The following is a 24717-nucleotide window of genomic DNA, read 5'->3' as shown; positions in this document are numbered from 1 at the left end:
GTTTTGGATACCGCTGGGGACAACCTACCAGGGACATGTTGTAGTGGTTGTGTCTCTGGCACCGAGACGGGACCCTTGGCTCAGAAAGCAAGGAGGGAAAAGAAGAGAGCAGTAGTGATAGGGGATTCGATAGTTAGGGGACAGTTAGGAGGTTCTGTGGGAGAGATCAAGAATCCCGGATGGTCTGTTGCCTCCCTGGTGCCAGGGTCTGCGATGTCTTGGATCGAGTTCTCGATATTCTCAGGAGGGAGAGTGAGCAGCCAGATGTCGTGGTCCATGTAGGGACCAATGATGTGGATAGGAAGGAGGAGGAGGTCCTGCAAAGAGAGTTTAGAGAATTAGGTGCAAAGTTGAAGGACAGGACCTCCAAGGTTGCAATCTCAGGATTGCTACCCGTGCCACGTGCTAGTGAGGCTAGAAATAGGAGGATCATGCAGCTAAATATGTGGCTAAGGAGAAGGTGCGGAAGGGAGGGCTTCATGTTTCTGGACAATTGAGCTTTGTTCCAGGGAAGGTGGGACCTGTTCCGACAGGATGGTTTGCACCTGAACTGGAGGGGGACTAACATACTTGCGGGTAGGTTTGCTAGTGCTGCTCCGGGTGGTTTAAACTAGATTTGCAGGGGGAAGGGAACCAGACTGTTAGAGCAGATAGTGAGGTGGGGGAGGAAAAAGGTCATGTGAGGACTGCAGGTATAAACGGAAATCAAAGATTTGTACATGATAGAAATGTTCTCAGGTGTATCTATTTCAATGCAAGGAGTATGGTAGGTAAGGCGTGGATTGGCACAAGGGATTACGACGTTATTGCTATTAGTGAGACTTGGTTGCAGGAGGGGCAGGACTGGCAGCTTAACGTTCCGGGGTTCCGTTGTTTCAGACGTGATAGAGGGGGAGGGATGAAAGAGGGAGGAGTGGCATTACTAGTCAGGGAAAATATCACAGCTGTGCGTAGACAGGATAGCCCGGAGGGCTTGTCTCCAGGGGCCATATGGGTGGAGCTGAGGAACAGGAAAGGTGTGGCCACACTAATAGGGTTGTATTATAGACCACCCAATAGTCAGAGAGAATTGGAGGAACAAATCTGTAGCGAGACAGCAGACCGATGTAAGAAACAGAAAGTCGTAATAGTAGGGGATTTTAACTTTCCACATATTGACTGGGACTCCCACACTGTGAAAGGGCTGGATGGCTTGGAATTTGTCAAATGTGTTCAGGAAAGTTTTCTAAATCAATATGTAGAGGTACCAACGAGAGAGAATGCAATACCTGATCTCCTATTAGGGAACCAGACAGGTCAGGTGACAGAAGTATGTGTAGGTGAGCACTTTGGGTCCAGTGATCATAATGTCATTAGTTTCAAGTTAATTATGGATAAGGATAGGTCTAGTCCTCGAGTTGAGGTTCTAAATTGGAGAAAGGCCAATTTTGTGGAAATGAGAAAGGATCTAGGAAGAGTGGATTGGGATAAGTTGTTTTCTGGCAAGGATGTGTTAAGTAAGTGGAAGGTCTTCAAAGGCAAAATTTTGAGAGTGCAGAGTTTGCATGTTCCTGCCAGGGTTATAGGCAAAGTTAACAAGCATAGGGAACCTTGGTTTTCAAGGGATATTGGCAATCTGGTTAAGAAAAAGAGAGAGGTGTATAGCAGGTATAGGCAACTAGGAACAAATGAGGTACTTGAAGAGTATAGAAAAAGCAAGAAAATATTAAAAAAGGAAATCAGGAAGGCAAAAAGAAGACATGAGGTTGCTTTGGCAGGTAATGTGAAGGTAAACCCAAAGGGTTTCTACAAGTATATTAAGAGTAAAAGGATAGTAAGGGACAAAATTGGTCCCCTAGAAGATCAGAGTGGTCGTCTATGTGTGGAGCCTCAGGAGATGGAGGAGATCTTAAACAGTTTTTTTGCATCAGTATTTACTCAGGAAACTGGCATAGTGGATATGGAAGGAAGGGAAACAAGCAGTAGTGTCATGGAACATTCAGAGATTAAAGAGGAAGAGGTGCTTGCTGCCTTACAGCGAATAAAGGTAGATAAATCCCCCGGGCCTGACAAGATATTTCCTCAGACATTGAGAGAGACTAGCGTAGAAATTGCAGGGGCCCTGGCAGATATATTTAAAATGTCCTTAGGATCGGATGCAGTGCCAGAGGACTGGAGGGTAGCTCATATTGTTCCGTTGTTTAAAAAAGGCTCTAAAAGTAAACCAGGTAATTACAGGCCAGTGAGCCTGACATCAGTAGTAGGTAAATTACTGGAAGGTGTTCTGAGGGATCACCTTCCAATACAAGTATTTGGATAGCCAAGGGCTGATTAAGGATAGTCAGGATGGCTTTGTGTGTGGTAGATCGTGTTTAACAAATCTTGTAGAGTTTTTCGAGGAGGTTACCAAGAAAGTAGATGAAGGAAAGGCTGTGGATGTTGTATACATGGACTTTAGTAAGGCCTTTGACAAGGTCCCACATGGGAGGTTAGTTCAGAAGGTTCAGACACTAGGTATCCACGGAAAGGTTGTAAACTGGACTCGAAATTGGCTGTATGGGAGAAGACAGAGAGTGGTAGTGGATGATTGTTTCTCAGACTGGAGGCCTGTGACTTAGTGGTGTGCCTCAGGGATCTGTGCTGGGGCCATTGTTGTTTGTTGTCTATATCAATGACCTAGATGATAATGTGATAAATTGGATCAGCAAATTTGCTGATGACACTAAGATTGGAGGCGTAGTGGACAGCGAAGAAGGCTTTCAAAGCTTGCAGAGGGATCTGAACCAACTGGAAAAATGGGCCAGAAAATGGCAGATGGAATTTAATGCAGACAAGTGTGAGGTGTTGCATTTTGGAAGGACAAATCAAGGTAGGACATACACAGTAAATGGTAGGGCACTGAGGAGTGCGGAGGAACAAAGGGATCTGGGAGTTCAGACACATAATTCCCTGAAAGTGGCGTCACAGGTAGACAGGGTTGTAAAAAAGGCTTTTGGCATCCTGGCATTCATAAATCAAGGTATTGAGTACAGGAGTTGGGATGTTATGGTGAGGTTGTATAAGACTTTGGTGAGGCCAAATTTGGAGTATTGTGTGCAGTTCTGGTCACCCAACTATAGAAAGGATGTCGGTAAGACTGAAAGAGTGCGGAGGAGATTTACTAGAATGTTGACGGGTCTTCAGGAGTTGAGTTACAGGGAAAGATTGAACAGGTTAGGACTTTATTCCTTGGAGCGTAGAAGAATGAGGGGAGACTTGATAGAGGTTTACAAAATTATGAGGGGTATAGACAGAGTTAATGCGAGTAGGCTCTTTCCACCTAGATTAGGAGAGATAAGTACGAGAGGACATGGCTTTAGGGTGAAAGGGGAAAGGTTTAGGGGGAACTTCTTCACTCAGAGAGTGGTGGGAGTGTGGAACGGGCTGCCATCTGATATAGTAAATGCGGGCTCACTCTTAAGTTTTAAGAATAAATTGGATAGATACATGGATGGGAGAGGTCTGGAGGGTTATGGACTTGGTGCAGGTAAATGGGAGTAGCTAAATAATGTTTCGGCACAGACTAGAAGGACCGAATGGCCTGTTTTTTTGTGCTGTAGTGTTCTATGGATTCTTATCACTCTTAACATTGACAAACTTCTACAGATGTACTGTTGAAAGTATCGTGACTGGTTGCATCACCGTCTGGTACAGCAATTCAAATGTACAGAAACGTAACAAACTGGACTCTGTCCAATACATCACAGGTACATCCCTGCCCACCAATGGTAGTAACTGCAGGAGGTGCTGCCTCAAGAAGGCGATATCTATCATCAAAGATCCCCGCCATCTGGGCCATGCCATCTTTTCGCGGCTACCATCGGGCAGGAGGTACAGGAGCCTGAAGTCCCACACCACCAGGTTCAAGAACAGCGACTTCCCTTCAGCCATTTGGTTCTTGAGCCAACTGGCAAAACCCAAATCACTACCTCACTATAGCAACACTATGACCACTTTGATCACTTTGCACCAATAAGGACTTTTTCTTGTTCTAATTGTGTTCTTTCTTGTAAAAATTGTGTTTAATTTATGTTTTTCTTGTGAATGCTGCTTGTCATGCTGCTACATACCTGTGATGCTGCTGCAACTGAGCATACGTGTACTTGTGCATACGACAATAAATTTGACTTTGACTTGACCTCATAATCTATCTCGTCATGGCCTTGCACCTTGTAGTCTGCCTGCACTGTACTTTCTCTGTAACTGTAACACTTTATTCTGTTATTGCTTTTCGGTTGTACTACCATGATGTACTGATGTGATGAAATGATCTGTATGAATGGCAGGCAAAACAACGTTTTTCACTGTACCTCAGTACGTGTGATAATTATAATAAACTATTTACCAATTTAGAAGTGATATCAAAAGATGGATACTAAGAATGGAGCTACTGAAAGGGGTATCCATCTGGGGTAGCCAGCAAAGAAGCAGTTTTAAAGAGAATTTAAAAGGGTGATAGGATAGCAGAGACACAGAGATTTTGGAGAAGAGCACCAGAGGGTGAGGCTGTGAAAGAGAGACATATGAAATGGATAGAGTAAAATGAATGGAGTTTGGGAAGAGAGTTGCAGGAGAGGAGAAAATGACAGAGAAATTGTGGGTGAAGCCACAATAATTTAAACTTGTAGATCAGAATTTTAAATTTGAAACACTTAGAAATCAGTAATCAATATAAATTTTGTAAGAATGGACTAATGGGAAACAATGAGGAGGATACTGACCTAAGGTGTACACCAGTGAGGGGGTTCTAGGAGAGAATTGTATTGTTGAATATGGAAGCCAAGAAGGCTTGATTGAGAATATACAGGTTGGAAGCAGGTGATTTTTGAGTAGTGTCATTATATTCAATAATATTGAAGAGTAAAGAGTGAATGGGGATGAGGTAAAAATAAATCAGAAATTGCTGGAAATAATCAACAGGTCCAGCAGCATGTGCAAAGAAAGAAATAGCCCAGAAAAACCCTCCAGAACTGTGAAAAGTTAGAAATAAAAAATAATATTCAGGGAAAGGAGAACAGGAGGAGAAAACAAGTTGTTCTGTATAATACTGAAGGCAGGAGTGGTTAAGTGACAAAAGGGAAATGGTGCAAGGCTAAAGGTGAAGGTAGTATTAGAAATCAAGAAATGTTGAGCTTCATTACAACTATGTAGGAGGGTGAATTTAGATGTCAGAGTAGATTGGAGATAGAATTAAAGTAACAGGCTCCTGAATGCTCTGGGTCATGCTACTGTGCTGTGCAGCAGTCTTTGCAAAGCATTCACCCATTGTAGAGGATATCTTATTGTGAGAAGCAAATATAGTGTGTCAAATTAAAATATATATATAATTTACTGCTTCATCTGGAAAAAAAATGTTTGGGGCCCTGGACTGTGGGAACAGAGGATGTAAAAGAAAAGATGATGTATCTGCTGACACTACATAGGGCTTGTGCCATGGGGAGGTGAGGGGGTCCAGTGTGAATGAACAATGCACTAGGGCGTCTCAAAGGGAACAGTCCTTCTGGAATGCTGAAAGGGGTAAGGAGAGGAAGATGCTGTGGTGACGTGATGCTGGAGATGGCAGAAGATGATCCATTGACTACAGAGGCTGATGGGGCGCTAGATGAGGACAAGAAGAACCCAACTTTGGCTCCAGAAGGGAGGGGAAAGAATGAAAAAAGATTCCAGGAGAAGGTCCTGAAGTAGAGGGGAAATGTGAGCGGAAGACAAGGGAAGATGTATCTGAAACACCTGTATTGAAGGTGGGATTTTCAGAACACGTGACAGAAAGGAATGGAAGAAGGATCTGAGGAAGTGTAGTGAATGTCATTGTGGGAGGCAGTGGGCTTATAGTAGATAAGATGTGTAAAGGTGAGGGAAAGATGGAAATTGGCAACAAAGTTGATGGAATTTTCCAGTTCAGGATAAGAGCAGGAAGAGAACCAGTGCAATCATTAATGCACCAAAAAGGGGGTGAGTGAGGAAATGAAGGTCTGGAATAAGAATATTCCAATTATCCCATGAAGAGGCATTTATAGCTGGATCTTATGTTTGGAGGAAATGATTGGGTTCAACGTAAATGAAGAGCTGCAGCTTCAGGACTTGCTAGGCAAGAGTAAGTGAGCAAACTAGAAAAATTGAGATGGTGAGTGGGATGCTAGTGGGGTACAAATTCAAGGTTAGACTGGGGGAACCACAGGTTGATTCAATTTAGTGGGTACAGCAGTAAAGATGCATTAAAGTTACATTTGAATCTTAGTAACAAAAATGCATAAACTCTTTGTACGTTGTGGAGGTGAGGGGTCATGAGTTTGGGGAGAAGAGTTTGAGTAGTGAAGAACTAGAGGTTGTTTTGGATTTATAGGCAGAGGAAAAAAAGATTAATGTTGCTTGATGAGGTCCAAGTAAGTCTGGTGGATGACTAAGCCATTTGTGTACCAGAAATCCTACCTTTGCCCCTTGGATTTGAGAGATCAAAGGTGGGGCCACAGCAGAAGAAGCAAATGGGATGAGAAAGAGTAAATGTTTTGCTGGGGGCAATGACATCAAAGGCAGGGTGAAAGAGTATTTGAGCCAATCAATAGCTATTGAAGTTACAGACCTTTACCCTATAGCCCACATTCTAGAGTTGTAAAATAGGTGGCTACTAAGATAGTGGATGTATTACTCATGATCTTCTGAAATCACATGGATACTGGAAAAGTTCCAGTAGAATGGAAGGTAGAGAACGCAGAAATATTGTCAAAGAAAGGAACGAGGGAGAAAGTAGTGACTGTAGTAAGTCTTACATTAAACATTATTAAAGCTGTATAAAATCATACTGATTAGGCAGAGTTTGCATGGCCCTATGAAAGGGAAATTGTGTTTTATAAATCTAATACAGCTGAGTAGTTTTGAGGGAATCAGTGAATTTAGTATACACAGATTTTTGAAAGACTTTTGATGGGATATCCCAGAAATAGTTGTTACATTAAAATAACAGCTAACGTGGTCGGTAATAATATATTAAGGCCAGGGAGTTGAATAAGCAGTTCAATATCAGGTTTGTGAGTTATTATTAGTGGGGAGTCACAAGGATTATTATTGGATTCTCAGCACTTACAATCTACATTGGGGACTTGGATGTAAGATCAGAAAGGAATGCATTGAAGTTTGCTGTTGATATATTCCAGGGAAAGTGAGTTGTAAGGAGGATATAAAGGATATGAAGGTAGGTAAGCGAATGGTATGCCACATGCTGGGAATTGCATATGCACTAATTACAGCCTGTGCCATGGAAGGTCTTCAGCTGAGCCTGGGTGGGGGCAAAGGATAAAGGATCAGCCGTTTTCAAGGGGCTAGGCCTTGCACTCAGTATCTTCAAGACAACCAGCTCTTGCAAACAATATTGCTCTTTAACAATAAAGGTTCATGGCAAGACCCTGGAAATTGTGGACTACTCTGCCTATCTCAGGAGCCACCTCTTGGTTAAGGCAGATATTAATGATGAAATTCAGCAAACAATATTGCTCTTTAACAATAAAGGTTCATGGCAAGACCCTGGAAATTGTGGACTACTCTGCCTATCTCAGGAGCCACCTCTTGGTTAAGGCAGATATTACACAGCCTTTGGTTGATGAGGAAAAGAGGAATCTGAAGATCCAGACCTCATACCTGGCACAAAACTCATGGTCTACTGGGTAGCATTGGTCTCTACCCTCCTATGTGCTTCTGAGACTACCTACAGTAGGCATCTCAAGGCACTGGAAGAACATCACCAATGGTGTGCCTACAACATTCTCCAAATTAGCCAGAAAGTTTAGCACATCAATATCAGTCTCCTCTCCCAGGCCGACATCCCCTGCATTGAGACACAAGAGACTGCAGTTGCTGGAATCTGGAGCAACAAACGATCTGCTGGAGGAACGCAGTGGGTCAAGCAGCATCTGTGGGAGGAAAGGACTGTCTTGATGCAGGGTTTCAACCTGAAACGTCGACAGTTCCTTTCCTCCCACGGATGCTGCTTGACCCACTGAGTTCTTCCAGCAGATTGATTGTTGTTTCCCCTGCCTTAAGGCCTGGTTGCACTCAGTCAGCTGCATTAGGTAGATCCAGTCATATGCATGCCTGATACCAGATTCCTGAAACAGATAGTCTATTCCAAGTTCTGTCATGGGAAGAAATTACTAGTCAGACGGAGGAAAAGATTCAAGGATTTGCTCAAAGCTTCCTTGAAGAAATGCAACTTATCTACTGGCTCCTGGGAATCACTGGCCTATGATCCATTCATTGAGAACCTTGAGGCTATGATTCAGGAGCACACAGAAGCCCTGTGTAAGTGGTGGAAGGAATGCACCACCTCACAAACTATCCATCTACATGCCTCAACAACCATCACCAGTGGCTGTGTCTGCAGTTCCAACAATGGCCTCATTAATAGTCTCAGAACCCACAAAACTGGGTTCCCACAAAACTGGGAGTCATCCTCAATCCCAAGGGGCTGTCTAAGGAGAAGAAATATGAGGGAATAAATGTAATGTAGTATAAAAGAGATTGTGTACTGTATCACAGTTAATTCAGTGCAATATTTAGTTTTTCCTTTGTCAGGAATGTGTGTATACACTAAAGGGGGTGCATACAGTGTTATAGTGTGTGTACTATACACTAAGGATTATTTTTCATCTAACATGTAGCATGTTTATAATGTAACAGGAAGCATGTTTGCAATGTAAGAGAGAACATTCACACATGTTTACAGTGTGATTGGGAGTACCCTCCATTGCAAGAGGAGTTGGCAGAGTGCAACAGAGGATGAATAATTGAAATAATGGTGAGAATTTGTGCATAGTTTGCAGTATTAAAAGGAACTGCTTTAGACTGCTAGGTGTGCCCGTCTGGTATAATACAGAAACAGGGAGCATGTTTACACTGCAGCAGGGAGTGTGGATGCACTGAACCGCCACTTCCGCATTACAAGGCCCATACTTGGGCAAGCTGGGGACTCGGGCGCTGATTGGTTCAGCGCGGGGTTGTCTGCGTGACCCGGATGATCACTCGGGCCCGGGGAAGGAACCGTCCGCCAGATAGTCGCCGCCGCCGCCGATTCACCGCCGACCGTCGCCATGGTGAGTACCAGTGCGGGGTCGTACCGTGCCCGGCCTCCAGAGGAAAGCGCAGCCCTTTGACTGCCCGTCCCGCCCCAGGGAGCAGCGAGCGGTGGAAGCCGTGCTCGGGTGTGTGTGTGAGAGAGGAAGAGCGGAAACGGTGGCAGGGAAGAGCCGCCCGGCCCGGGCTGCTCTCTCCGCCCCTTCACACCACCACCGTCGCCGCATCTGTCTCACCCACCCCCTTCGGTGACGGCTCCTGAGCGGGGCCCCCTTAAGGGCTCCTAAATTTGGTGGGAGTTGTCGTAAAGTATCCTTTCTCCCTTTGCATTGCACCTCCCTCTAAAAGTGGAGGCAAACTTCCTGCCAAATACTGTTCCTCATTCACACCATCTGAGTGAGGGTTGAGAGTCGTGGGTGACTGCTTTAGTCCTTGGAACTGTCATAATCTGCCTTTTTGTCACCACTTTAGTTTCGCTGGTCTGTTCTAACATCAAATTTTGTTGAAGGTGTATTGTTTCAATTGTGACTTAAATGTTCTCTAGACCCTCAACAGAGGCAGTTGGATTTATCTCTGATGTCAGTTTATTGTGATCTCACATCTTCCCATTGTGTCACCTAGAAGTGTAACTCAGCAAAGGATGAGTGCTATTTTGGATACTTGCAGGGAAATTGTGAATCACATTGTTGTCAAAGTGGAGGGGTGAAGATTTGAATGGTTGATAAAATGATAATTAAACAGTAAGGTTAGTTTGCAGCTTTCACTTGGTCAAATTGAAATCCCATGTTGCTCTTGAAATAAGAATGGTTATTTTTTGGTATTTGCCTGCCATACCATTACTTTCCATCCTATATGAAACCAAAGTTGCCACCTTCCCCTTCCATTGTTGTGGCATTGTCAAGCTCTGTTCTCATCTACCAAAACTACTCCATGATTATACTAGGATCGAAAGATAACTCCTGACTGCCTTTCTCAATTGAAAACCACCTTAAGTAGTTCTTTTCTGCTTTCCTTCCTTTATGTCGGCATGGCCAAGTTGGGCCAAAGGGCCTGTTTCTGTGCTGTATAACTCTGACTCTCTGTGCAAAACCAATTGAGTGGAGCACTGTCATTATGTGAAACTATCTAATCAGTTGCTACTGCTTCTTTGATTCTTTCTCAAGCCCATGGGCCAAATGTCATCTAAGGTTTTCCCTTGTCCTCAGACTTCCAGCCTTTGGATTGGCTCTCCTACCTCCTTATAGGTTACTTTCAAAATTCAGTTTATTCATGAGATCCTCTGCCTTTTCCCTTGATCTTATTCATACTAAAGTGCTGACTACCCAGCTTTCCTGTTTAGTTCCTGTTTTTGCAAAGAGTTACATTTTCTTTCCTCATCTGCTGTCCTTCAGATCCCCATAGCCCTCAACCCCTTGATCTTTCAAAAACGTATCTGCTCCACTTTTAATATTTCTAATGAGCTAGCCTCCACAGCAATCTGAGGCAGGGAAATCGAGAGATTCACTGCTCTGTGAGAAGAAATTACTATGTGCCATAGTTTTAAATGACTGGCTCATTATCTTGTAACTTTGTCCCTCCATTCGAGACTCTCCCATTATTGAAAACACCTTGACATCTACTTTGTTATGCCTGTTGAAGATTGTATGTGTTTCAGTAAGTTCATCCATCATTCTTCTAAACTCTATACAGATTGAAACTGGTTAGCCTCTCTTGGTTGGACAATCTCAGGAATTAGCCTGGTGAATCTCCTTTGAACTACCCTCAATGCTACTATATCCTTTCTTGGGTAAGGGGACCAATACTGTGCACAGTACTCTAGGTGTGGCCTCACCAACACCCTGCATAGTTGTAACACAGGAATCACTCCAGATAGCTTTCTGCCTCTGCAATTGTACTGATGTCAAAGTTATTAATGACATCTTGAATGGCTGTGACAAAGGAAGTCTATCCTTCCTGTTCTTTCTATACTTGTTTGCATCCTTTGACTTAGTTAGCAGTGTTTTCATCTTCCATTCCTTCTCCACAGTTGTTGGGGTAGAAGGAATCCTTTGTGTCTTGTTTTATTCCTATCTTTCAAGTTGTGCCTAGAAATTCACCTTTAATGGCTTCTCTGTTGTTGGACAGTTAGTGTCCCTCAAAGATCTGTTCTTGGTTCTCTCATCTACAAACACAGGGTCATTTTCCATTTGTATGCTGACAACACTTCACAACCACAACTTTTAACCCTATGGTGTTTCAGAACTATTTATCCAACATCCAGTACTGGATGACCAGAAATTTCCTCGTATTGAATGGGGAAGATTGAAGACGTTGTCATTGGTGTCTATCACAAGCCACTCATCAACTTGATCTTTTTTTTCCTGGCAACTGTCTGGAGCAGAGCCAGACTGTTTGCAAACTTGGTGTCATGTCTAATCTTATGAAGAGCTTGAGATGACATATCTGTGCTTCCATTAAGATTGCCTGTTTAGACCTGAATCTGCACTGCATTAACTGAAATGCTTCAGGCCTCTATTTCCCAAAGACTTGACTGTTCCATTGCTCATCTGACAGTCTTCCTTATTCTACCCTCTACAAATGAAATGGTGTTAAACTCCCTCCAATTCCTTCTCACCGATCATTACACTAGCTGCTGTGCCTCAATTTTAAGATTTCTGTGCTCATTTTCAAAGCATTTAATTGCTTCTGTCCCTCCCGTCTCTAATCTCCTTGTGCCATGGAATCCAATGAGATATCTGTTGTCTTCTAATTCTGATATTCCCAATTCTAATCCTTATACAGGCTTGCTTTCAGTTTGCAAAACATTAAGCTCTGGAATTCTTTGCCAAACCTCTTTGCCCAGCCATTTCATTCCTCCTTTAAAATTCCCCTTAAAATCTTCTTCACATTTGCCCTAACATCTCCTTATGTTTCTATGATCCAATGACAGGACATGAAAAAGGGTGAAAAAGAACTGTTCAATGGATAATATCAGCACTTTTTAAATAAAACTATTAGTCATATAACAATTGATTAGAGAGATGTGTATACATAAAGTATTTTAATTTGTCTACCTGCATGGATTGAAAACATTTTATTATCTTGTAACTTTGACTTTGATGCATGCTTAATTGTACAAATGAGGAAGTTATCTGAGTGACAAATTTGGATTATGTTCAGATTTATTGAAACTTTAGTCATTTTTGTAGGATTTTTAAAAAATGATTCATTGGTATGTATTGGGGGAGATTAAACACACTTCTATTCAGATTTTTAGCCATTTTACTTTTAAAATGTCTTTTTGTATATGCAGTTCCAGGTCACGTTTATTTTTTTGTGGATCTAAAAAACACTGATGCCTTTATTTGCTGATAAATCTTTTAACAGGAAGTTGGTGGGAAAAGAGTAGCCAGGCCTAACTTAACTTGGGCAATGTAATTGTCATTGTGAAAATTATCCTTATGCTTGAATTTAAGACTGGTAACAGACTCCCTAACACGAGTACAAATCTTTTAGAGTATCTTTGGTTACAGGCTGAATAATATTGTTATCATATTTGTGATGCTCTTAAAAGTTAATTAAGAGTTTCAGTAAAGTGTAATGACCATGTAATTTTTTAATATATGAAAGTCACAAGTGTATGAATACAGATTTTCTATATCTGTTTTAGTGGAATGATTTAATAGAATATGATACTTGGTTAAAGTATTGGCATTTACATGTTTCTTTTGGTAATGGGAGCAATTTCACTAAAAGCTGACTCTCATAGCATTTAAGTTTGTGGTGTAGCTTAATCTTAGTGATTTTAAACATCTTATTCACCATGAGCCTAAATGGGGGGGAAAAAAATCTTATTTTAGTTTTTCTCTGCCTAGCTTCCTTAATTTTCCTTCCATCAAATTATTGTATATGGATGAACAATTCACTTTAAAAAAAGAAATTCTTGTTCCAAAACACTTGATGTAATTGTGGTCCAGGAATGATCCAGTTGCCCAGGTATTTGCTGTATAAAACCAGAGGTTACACTTCCCTTTGATTGAAATCAGTAACTTAGAGGGTGGGGGGGAAGAAAGAGAACTTGTACTAATATGCTTGTGACATCCTGATGCATTTTATAATCTCAATAGATTAGTCTTGAAGAATAATCAGGGATCCCAGCAACCACAATGCACAAAGCAATGAGGGATACATACATTGGCAAAGATCCTTTCCAAAATTCCCTGCTCATCTTCCAAAAAAAAGACGTATCATGGATTCTTGCATCCACTTGAGCAGACAGAGCCATGATTTAATTTTGTCTGCAATATTGTGCTTACGATAGTATGGTACTCATAGAACTATAATTGAATATCAGCCTGGATGATATGTGTGAAATGGGATTTATCCCCACACTTATGAGTGTGAGGCAAGAGTGCTGGCATAGTCACATGACCAATGTGAAGCTTGAGAGCTTCACATTTGATGGTTTTTGGAAAAATTAAGAAATGTATCTTGTTCAATTTCTCCTTTGCTTATTTACTCCAGCTCTCATATTCTTGATGTGATATGTAACTTTTTAAAGCTTGGGTGAGACAGTATTCCACGTTTTCACTGAATGAAGGGCTCCACCTGCTCTTCCACTAAATGGAATGCTCCTCAATTTTTAATGTCACTTACTCCCATGATTCCATGCAGATGGTAGCAGGGAGATCTGCTTGCTGATCTTTTCCTGGGCTTGGCCTGTGAATTGCCAACTTGACCTAGGTTGATGGAGTGTATTGGGTTGGTCACTATGGTTGCCCACATACATTGTCCCTGGGTCTTGTTACCTTCTGGCAGTCCCAGAGGAAGTGCATGGAGTATCTAGTGGTTAAGCTTGAGACCATGTGTTACTAGAGGACATCAAGTATACTGTATTAATTATTGTATTTTATAGTTAAATTCCCTTTTAGCTGTCCCCTTTAAAAAAAAAACATGCTCTCTTATAATACTCAAGCAAAGGCTTACTTCTGGTGTGTGTGTTAAGGATTACTCTTATCTTTGCCTCCACTAGCTAATTGTCAGGATGAGTAACAGCTTCCTCTACACTTAATGTGCTCTATTACCTGTTTGATCCTGTCCTGGGATTATGAAAAGTACTTGTTTCAGAGAAGGAGAGGGGAGAATAATTTTCTTTTGATGGCTATTTCTTAATCTTAAGAGTAAGGTGGGGGGGGGGGGAGTAATTTCTGCAGTATAATATTCCTACAAGGACACCGATACCTCCAAAATAACATTCTCAGTTATCTGCCCTTTATTTTTATCAAGCCTTGCACAGATTGTCTTACATCACTACTTGTTATCTGTTACAAGTAACCACTCGGATCAAGAAAAATGACTGCGCTCATTTCATCTTGTACTTCGTTGGGTACAGTTTGAAATTCTAGATTCCCTACTGATTTTCATTATCTGCATGGATAGTCTTTGCAATTATAGAGGCAGCTATATTTATAGCACCTTTTTGTTTTGACAGTTGTGACAGAGGAAGCATTTCTGGGTAGTTCTGGAAATTTTTGTAATGGTATCTCTTTGAGAAATGTAAAAATGTTTTTAAGTAAATTTTGCAACAGAAATTCAATTAACTGCCTCATCATTTATTAGTCCTGTTCCGGGGTAGCAAATTGTCATATATATTGAACTAAGATTTAAACTTCTTGTGCTGTATAAATTTTAAAATTTAAAAGCCAGCACTACAGAGGAATGACAGGAAACAAGTTCTGCCATGTTACTTCTTGCATTTTTGATGACATTTCCAGTGTACTTAGTTGGTTCAGGAGTGTGGATGTGAGTGGGGATGGGGGTATGACTGGAGTTCTGGAGAAAGAAGACACTTTTGCTTTGGTTTAAACAAAAAAAAATCTTCAGTTGTAACACATTTCTGTATATGGGTGTAAACTTGCATATATTGTAAATTTGCACATCAGTTGCAATTAAAATCCCCATTTACTCTTATAGTTCAGTTAACATGGGGGGGTGGGGTGGGGAAGGACCCAAGTGTGTAATGAAGCTCAATCTTGGGTTTTGTTGGATGTAAGATCGTTCAGTTTTCTGCATGCTGAGCATCTGGTTTTGCATTTGCTGTTACAGGATGAATGGTAGTTTGGGGGCAAGTCAACTGTTACACATGCCTTGAAATATGTTTGGATTTTTTTTAATATTTATGCCACAGCTCTTAAAAGGTCACACAAATTTAGTCAAGCATTGCATAGATGCTTATGTGCAGTATAAGGAATTGTAAATTTTGTTTTCCTACTGAATCTGTTCTACATTAGACTTTGGTCTTTAACTCAATTAATTAACCATGTTTGCTTAGACTCCAGGCTGAATATTTAATATTAAACCAAATGAATTTGCATCTGGAGCGAGAAAAATCTGATACAAAAAGTTATTTTTTTATTTTGAAGGCTGCTACTAAAAAGAGTCATTTAATACTTATCTGAAATTCCTTCATGCATTTTGGCTTAATGTAGAGAAAATGTAAATATGGTGTAACAAGTGGCTTTGTATTTGTAGTTCCTAAAACCTGACATCACTGGCAATATTCTTGCCTCGTACCTGGATCTACTGAAGACTTTTGATTAGTCAGTAAGCCCTTTATTATTGTATCGTATTGACTATCATTATGGGAGAGGGTAAACTGGAAGAACCCAGCTTTCTTTTAGCTTAGCAATTCCCATATTCTAACGTTATTTTCTCTGGAAGGAAAAGATTCTCCATATTTCTTGAAAGTTATCCCCTGTGTGCTTCTGATTGATATTGCCATTTAATACCACAACAGTGATGTATGTGGTTGAGCCCACGTGTTGAGCAGTACAGTATATAACCAGCTGTTCAGATCTGCTAGTATGGGGTTGATATAATTGGCTTTCAATTGGTGAATCTGCTTATATGGGTGAAATGCTAGGAGCAGGCACTTATTCTGGCACTGAAAGCAGAAGTGGATGTAAATTGGTATATTTAGGTGATAACTTTTTATCTTGTTTTCCTTTCTTATATGCTCATTGTTTCAATGACATCACTAACACTATATCAGTTTTGGGTGCTGGTCATATTTTAATGTTACTTGATCTTAATTACATATCATGTATCTCGTTTGAAATCTAATGCGCTTCAGATATCCAGACAGGAAAATAAATGCAGTTGCTTGATAGAAATAATGTGGATGCAAAGCAGTTTACTGTACATAGCTGTTAAACCTCAGGAAAAGGGCATAATGTTAGGTATGTCCTTCTAGAATGCTTTTGTGTGCCCACATTTAAGATTGGGGAAAATATTTTCAAAGGGCTGTAACTTTCAAGGATTTATTCTGTGTGTATTGTAAACCTTTATCTTTTTATCTTTGCACATTTGTCTTGTTTTACTATCAATTGAATTATTTAATCTGGAGTTCATCAGGAATATGCTTATGATGTTGTGCAAAATGGAATCCAGTGTTTTTTGCAGCAGTTTTAGTTATTATATTGTGTTTTTTAATCATTTGCTTCAATCTTCTCTTGGTTCACGGTTCATTCTTTCGAAAGGAGTCTTTTGGCTTTAATTGGTTAATCAATCAACTGTTGGTTCAGAATCAGATTTATTATCACTGATTTATTTAGCATAAATTTGTTGTTTTGCAGCAGCAGTACAGTGCAAAGACGTAAAATTACTATAAATTACAAAAATAAATAGTGCAAACAAAAAAAAACAAGGTAGTGTTTATAGATCGTTCAGAAATCTGATGGCAGAGGGGAAGAAGCTGTTTCTGAATCGTTGAGTGTGGGTCTTCAGGCTCCTTTACCTCCTCCCTGACGGTAGTAATGAGAAGTGGGCATGTCCCTGATGCTGAGGGTCCTTAGTGATGGATGCTGCTTTCTTGAGGCATTGCCTCTTGAAGATGTTCTTGATGGTGGTCAGACATTTTTATGTGGCAGGAATGTACATTGCAGAAACTAGCAGAAAGTTTTAGTTGCAATAATTCATCTGCTAATGATTGCATTGGAAATTCTTAAGTGCTCTGTATTAGAATGCAAGATCTTAAATTGATGAATGCATTTACTTCATGGTTATCCCATTTTAAAACTGGCAGGTACATCTCTCTCAGTTAAACCATTTTCCTGCAGATTTTTTAACCATTGCATGGTTTTGAATAAATTGCCATGCAAGGTTTTAGGAGTCTCTCCTTTTGATTTGGTGTTTTCGTGGCTGATACTCAAGTGTAGAACTGAGGAAATGCTATACTTTTGAATGAAATGTTAAACTGCGATCCCATCTGATCTCTCAAGTGTAAATAATCTTCCATTTTACATCATATAAAAAAGAGCAGGGTGATATCAAAACCAGTATTTATACCACAGCCAGTGTCACTAAAACAATGCCTGATCTTTTATTTGTGGGAACTTGTGCAAATTGGCTGCCACATTTCAGGTTTTTACAGCAATGGTTGGACTTCTAAGGTAATAATTAACATCATGAAAAATTCCATATTAAGTCAAGTTCTTCTGACTTTGTGCTGTGTAAATGTATAGTTTTTTGAAAGCTGAGTTGGGGTTTGAATGTTATAATCAAGTGAAATGCAGACCACTAGAATTGGGATGGTTGGGGGGGGGGGGGAGTGGTGCGGTTAGGAATACTCCCTGCATAATTTGTATCTGTTTCCATTGTAATCTTCTATTTTAATATTTGTTTAGCAAAACCAAACTGAGGGAAAAATGCTATGGCAAGTGTAATGTACAATTTGATCTTCAGTATACACAAGTATTCCTTTTCATTTTTCAGAGTGTGGGTGCTGCTGGCAAAACCACCATTTATTGCCCTTCCTTAATTACCCTTGGAAAAAGTATTGAATTGCCTGCACCTCTGTTGTCCTTTGCATTGCCATTGGGTAGGGAATTGCAGGAATGGTGATACATTTCCAAGGTAGTATTATATGTAACTTGAAAAGGAACATGCAGGTCATAGTGTTCCCATGTGCCTACTGCCATTGTCCTGTTTGGCAATTGGAGGCCATGGGTTTGGGAGACTGCATCATTTTAGCCTGTGTAGATATTGCAGTGCACTTTGTAGACATGAGCCTGATGTGTCCGTGGTGGTGATGGGTTACCAGTCAAGTGGGTGGCTTTATTCAGTGGTGTTGAGTTTCTTGAGTGATATTGGTGCTGTATCTGCCCAGGCACATCCAGCATATTCTATCCTGGCCCTGACTTGTGCCTTGTAGATGGTGGAAGGATGTCCCCTGTTGAATCAGTAATTGCAGGATACTTGGGCTCATGTTGTAGAATCATACAGCACATAAACAGGCCCCTAGCCCACCATGTTCATGCCGGTCAACAAGTACCTATCTACATTAACTCCATTTTCCTCACTTGGCCCTTTTAGCTTGTCTAAATACTTAATGTTGTGAGAGTACCCTTCGTGCATTGCAGATTTCGGGCAACGTGTAGAGGAAAAAATTCTTCCTTAAACTTCCACTAAATCTCCTATCCCTTAAGCCTGTGCTCACTGGCCATTGACACCTCTTTCAGGGGAAATGTTTCTCACTATTTACCACCCCCCCCCCCCCCGTGTGTGTGTGCCTCATTACCTTGTATATCTCAATCAGGTTCCCCTTGGTCTTCTCTGATCCAGCCTACGTAGTCTTTCCGTTCAAATCCTTCCTATAGCATTGTGATCAGAATTGCACACAGTACTCCAACTAATGTTTTATGTTTGTACCATAATCTTCCTATTCTTTTATTCTGTATTGCACTTGTTCAGGCAATTCCATCACATTCCTGATGTGTAGATGATGGATAGGTTTCCAGGTGTCTGGTGGTGAATCACCTGCTGCAGGATATGAGCATCCCACCAGATTTTGTAGCCACAGAATTTGTGTGGCTGGTTCAGGTGAGTTTCTGATTAATGGTGATGCTCCATTCACGTGCCTCCCCCCACCCAAGATTGTTGATGGTGAAAGGGCTGGCAATAGTAATGCCATTGAATGTCGAGGGTAACCAGTTAGACTTGTTGGAGATGGTCATTGCTGGTACTTTTGTGATGTGAATGTTACTGGCCACCTATCACCTCGTCTGAATGTTATCTAGGTTTTGCTGCATGCAGCAATGAATGAGTTGTGAATGGAATATTGCACAGTCATTAGCGAGCATCCTCATTACCAACCTCATGGTGGCAGGAAGATGATAGATGAAGCAGTTGAAAATGATTAAGACTAGGATACTGCTCTGTCTGAATCTTACAGTGATCTCCTGAGGCTGGGATGATTGACCTCCACTCACAACCATCTTCCTTTAGGACTCCAATCATAGGAGTATTTCACCCTCGATGCCCATTGACCTCAGTTTTACCAAGGCTCTTAGATGCTGCAGTAAGTAGAGTGTTTCTTGGCGTCAAGAGCAAACACTCTCACTGTTTCTGGAATTCTGCTGTTTGATTCATGTTTGGACCAAGGTTGTAATGAAATCTGGCACCAACTGGTCCTGATGAAGTCTGCAATGGGCATCAATGTGCAGGTTATGTACCAGTTGATAGCACTGTTAAATTGGGCTTCCATCATGGGTAGATTGAGCAAGGCTGGACAGTAATTAAGTAGATTGGATTTGTTCTATGTGTGATCAGGATATATCTGGGCATTTTCCCAGATTATTGGGTAGATGCCAGTGTTGTAACTAGGTAGCTTGGTTAGAAGCGCAGCTTGGTTAGAAGCACAGCTAGTTCTGGCGCACATATCTTTAGTGCTACAGCTGGGGTGCTAGCTGATTCCACTGTCTTTGCTGATTCTGCTGCTCTCAGCCATTTCTTGATATCATTTGAAGTGAATCAAATTTGCTGAAGTCTGCTTCTGAGATGGTGGGGACTTCAGGATGAAGTTGAGCTGGATTATCTACTTGGAACTTCTGACTAACTATGGTTGCCAAAGTTCCAGCCTTATCTTCAGCACTCACCTACTCAGCCCTACCATTATTGAGAATGGTGATGTTCTTGGAGCTGCCTCTTCCTGTTAGCTATTTGCTTGCCCATCATCATTCATGACTAAATGTTGCAGTTCTGCATAGCCTTGATTTGATCCGTTGGTTGTGAGAGGGTTTAGTCCTGTTGATCACTTTTTTTTGTTGTTTAGAATGTATGTAATCCTCACCTGGTTGGCACTTTTTTAGGTATGCCTGCCACGGTTTCTGGCATGCAGTCGGCACTCATTAAAATGATATTGATTGTCTGGTTTGATGATAATAATGGTAAAGTGAGGGATATGTCTTGCAGTGAGGTTACAGGTTGCATCGGTGTATGTTTCTGCTGCTAATAGCCCATAGCAACTCATTGATGTTATAACAAATCTGGCAGCTCAAAGCTGATGAGTCAGTCCCACTTATAACTAATGTTGTGAGGCACAACAATCATCTGTGGGATAACTCTCCCAGGCTAGAAAGTGGTCCCCAGATATTTGTGAGGAGGATTTTGTAAGTTTGACTCAGCTGGTAGTGACTTAGGTGTGTCAGAATTCAGTGCATCAGTCGATGCTGGATGATCCACTTAGTTTTCTTCATTATGATCCATCATATTGGTTATGAGTGGTTTGCTAGGCCTTTGCTAGGTCTGGAGTCACATTAGCCAAGCTTACCCAGCCTGGCCAATGTCCATCAAGGGAGGAAACTGCTGAACCAGATAGATGAGTTTTGCAACAATGTAGTAGTTTGTGGTCGTCATTACTAATGGGTGGTTGTTTTTAAATTCCATATTTGAATCTTGGTCCTGGGATTATCAGACCAGGCCTCTGGATTTTTGGTCTGGTAACTCAATTGCTACACCACCACCATACCCTTTAATACACCTATATGTTCCCAATCTTCTTAGATCCATAAATGTGTGACTTTTCTGTGGTCAAGAAAGTGATTCTTACGTGCATAGCCAACACATGCAAGTTTAAAGAACGTCATCAACTTGGGCGTTGGGGGAAGGGAAGTAGATGGCTCCAGGAACTTGGATAATATTGTGGGGAAGTGACCTTTGTACTGTAAAATAGGAAATTCTCATGTAAACTATATTTGATGAATTTTGTACTTCAGTCATAATGAGCATTATGCAAAAAGCCAAGTATGGAAAATCAGAAACAGTAACAGAAAATGCCGGAAATGTGCAGCAGGTGGTCAATATTTGTGGTGAGTGCAGGCGTGTTCACAATTCAGATGTGCACCCATCTTCAGGCTGCAAGAATGCACCAACACTGCATGTCACCAAATTGGTGCTGTCTGCTTTTGTTTTGTGAATATTTCTTGTATTTGTGAAATTAAACCACAGCAGCTTTAAATTAATGTTGAGGATCCTTTTTAAAAATAAACTGTATAATGACCTTTGCAGAATTTTATAAAAGTACACTTATTCTCTTCCCCCTTTTTATTTGATTCTTTGTCTTGACAGTGAAAGTAAAAAGTTCTTTCAGTCCATGAATTTATCTCTTACTTTGTGTGACTGTTATCATGGTCTATGATTGAAGAAATTCTGTGAAGCTTGTTGCAGTTTTTACTTATTTTTTCAACTTTCAGTGGTGAACTCCCACTTGAAGGAATGCTTCAATTTCAGTGCTCAGGGAAATGATTTGACCTCAGCCTATTTCTTGGGTTTAGTGGTAGCTTTTCTTGAATGCATTTGTTGGCACTACCCTTCAAATAATAGGCAGGCTGTTTTGGATTGATCTCCTTGTTTCCCAAGATGTGCAGCAGCAGCTAATTGAGTACCTGCTCTCATTGGTGCCTTGTTTCAGAGAAAATCCTTCAGATCCATAAATGTTAAAATGCTTCTGGCTGCCACCCCTCACCACCCTTGCTCTTGACAACCCCCCACTTCCACCCACTGGCCCCCAAGCCCCAGAAAGAGAAACAATTATGCCTGTAGCAATTGTAGAATTTTTAAATTTTTAAATTCCCACATTATACTGATTTCTGAGATTTGGTTAAACCAGTAGTTTTCAGAGTTCATTGTTAAGCAGAATATGTCTATGGCCCTGCTTTCACTGGTGGCCATAACTACAGGAAAGTCATATGAAATGTGAAGTAGGGGTTTTTAATCTATTAATTAATTGTGGTATCTTGATGGTTAATAGGCATTGGCTTTTTGTCTTATTAAAAGATGCTGCATCCAGATAATATCACCAAGTTTTACAAATAATGTGTTCAGCTGTGTGAAACTGGACTTATTTCTAGACTGGCAGGACTGGTGTCTGAGGAGAAATGGTGTCACCAAGTTTAGAAGAATGAGAGGATCACGTTGATGCATACAATATTCTGACTGGGTTAGACAGACTGGATCGGGCAAGATATTTCTGCTGGCTGGGGAGTCAAGAATGAGGGGTGACCACCTCGGGATAAAGGGCAAGGACTGAGAGGAGAGAAGAATAATTCATTCAGAAGGTAGAGGACCTGTGGAATTCCCTACCATAGAATGCAGTGAAGGCCATGGTTGGTGAATATATTTAAGAAAGCCTTGGATTTCTAGATCCAAAGGGTATCAAGGGGTATGTGGAGTGAGTGGGAATGTGGTGTTGAGATAGAGGATCACGTATGACTATACTGAATGCAGAAAAGGCTTGAAGAACTGGCCTACGTCTGCTCCTTGTTTCTACGTTTCTCTGAATTAAGTGAAACAATAATATTCTACTTTGTAGTTAGAAAATAAAGGCTATAGTGACTAACAGTTTGTTTGTATTTGCTTTTAAGTCGTATGTTTCGTATTGGTAGAGATTTCTAGGTATAGTATCCTGAAACTGTTCCTAAAAATAATTTATCAAAGTTTAATATTATAAATTGCACTCTTCTGGAACAATTAAGGAATTGTGATAAGTATGATGCTCCTTGAATTTGATTAATTTAAGGGAGGAAAATTCACCTATTAACCTTTCAGTCTATAAAGTGATACAGATTTGTATAGCATAGTAACAGGCCCTTTGGCCCACTGCTCCTATGCTGACCATCATGCCTATCTATCTATACCGTTCCCATTTGCCTGCATAAATTCCATACCCCTTTATGCCTTGCTGATTTAAGTAACTGTCCAGACACCTCCTTAAATGTTGCTTTTCCTGCCTCTACCACCTCCTCTAGCAGCTCATTCCAGATACCAACTTCTCTTTGTGTGAAAAATTTACCCTTCACATCCTCTTTTAAACCTCTTCCTGCTCAACTTAAACTTTTGCCCTCCAGTTTTAGACACCCCTACCATGGGAAACAGACTCTGGCTATCCATTCTATCTACGTCTCTCGTCATTTTATGTACCTCTCAGCACATCACCTCTCAACCTCCTTTGCTTCAGGGAAAATGGACCATGCCAATCTAATTTCTCCTTGTGACTCCAATCCTGTCTTCCTGGTGAATCTTTTCTGCACCCTCTCTTGCATAATCACATCCTCCTGTAGTGTAGCGACCTAACCAATATCTTGTTCAACTGTAATGTGATATCCCAACTCTTGTACTCAATGCCTCAGCTGATGAAGGCAAGCATGCCATACGTTGCCTTCACCACCTGGTCTACCTGTGTTGCCAGGGAACTACGTATGTGTAACAGTAGATCTGTCTGTTCAATCACATTCTCCAGTGCCATTCACTGCCTATGCTTTAATCTCCCAACATACATCACTTCATACTTGTCTGAGTTAAATTTCATCTGCCATTCTTTTGCCCACTTTTTTCCTATTGATCAATATCCTGTTGTAATCTTCGAAAACCTTCTTCACTGTACAGTATACCATCAATTCTGGTGTAATCTGCAGACTTGCTAATTGTGCCATCAGCATTCTCATCCAAATCATTAATATCTGCAGGGTAGTTTCCTTTTGGATCCAATTAGATCACCATTTTGTTTGTTTCTGTTGGAATGGGATTATATTAATATACTCTCCAAAATTTAAAGATTACTGAAAATAATGGAAAATTGTGGAAAGCATTAATAACAAACTTATCCCTTCATTATCTTGAAACTTCTGTGCTTATGTGAAATTTCTTCTGACTGAAGCATGGAGGAAAACTTACGGAGGCTTACAGAAAGAGGTAGTGTTTAAGAAGCAACTAACTTTTATAACCATCTCTTACATAAGATGCTTTTCCTGAATTTAAAAGATGCATTGTTCTTGCTTTTTTATAATAATAATTGTAATCTTGTTACATGTGGAAAGTTGAGAAATGCACAAACTAGTGTTGTTTGCCTGCATATTTGGTTCCAAGAAGAAGTCACTTTTAAGAGGAAAATGGTAATATTTATAATACCTGCCTGGTGAATCTGAATTTCCTGTAACTATGGTGGGATCCTTTTTGTCATATAGTGACTAATAATTCCTTATGGAATTGATTAGCATGGACACTTTTGGCAATGCAGGCCTTCAAACAAGAAATGCAAGGCCCAGAGTAAAAAAGATCATTCAGCCCTGGAAATTCAGCCTTTTCAAGGTATTTATGTAATTACTGTATCTTGGATCTTTTCCTCCCAACAACGATTAATCCTGGTCTGAGTGCAAAATTCACAAAATCACCTATTTCATTCTTGTGCTCACCTTCCCCATCACTGTATCCCTGAACACCCCCCCACCCCCTGACCCTCACTTGTGATCTAGTGTATTGATCACATTAGGATACAATTTTCTATTTGCTAACACAACTAAAATTTCTAGGAAATCTTGAACA

At 40.7% G+C, this 24717-nt stretch overlaps 1 protein-coding gene across 2 annotated transcripts in view; it reads left to right on the top strand.

Annotated features, from left to right (window-relative positions):
* Positions 1-8862: 8862 nt before the first annotated feature.
* capzb (capping actin protein of muscle Z-line subunit beta) overlaps positions 8863-24717 on the top strand; it is an 88842-nt gene continuing 72987 nt past the window's right edge. Inside the window, exon 1 of one of the 2 annotated variants that reach the window (XM_052039190.1) lies at positions 8863-9101. In XM_052039190.1, the coding sequence (XP_051895150.1) occupies positions 9099-9101 (3 nt within the window). In that variant the 5' untranslated portion in view covers positions 8863-9098. The remainder of the gene's footprint in view (positions 9102-24717) is intronic. The other variant, XM_052039189.1, reaches the window with a different exon arrangement.

Source organism: Pristis pectinata, chromosome 26, assembly GCF_009764475.1.
Source record: "Pristis pectinata isolate sPriPec2 chromosome 26, sPriPec2.1.pri, whole genome shotgun sequence".
NCBI classification, from domain to species: domain Eukaryota; kingdom Metazoa; phylum Chordata; class Chondrichthyes; order Rhinopristiformes; family Pristidae; genus Pristis; species Pristis pectinata.
Note: the sequence above shows the minus strand (reverse complement) of the source record. Positions and strands in the feature narration are given on the sequence as shown.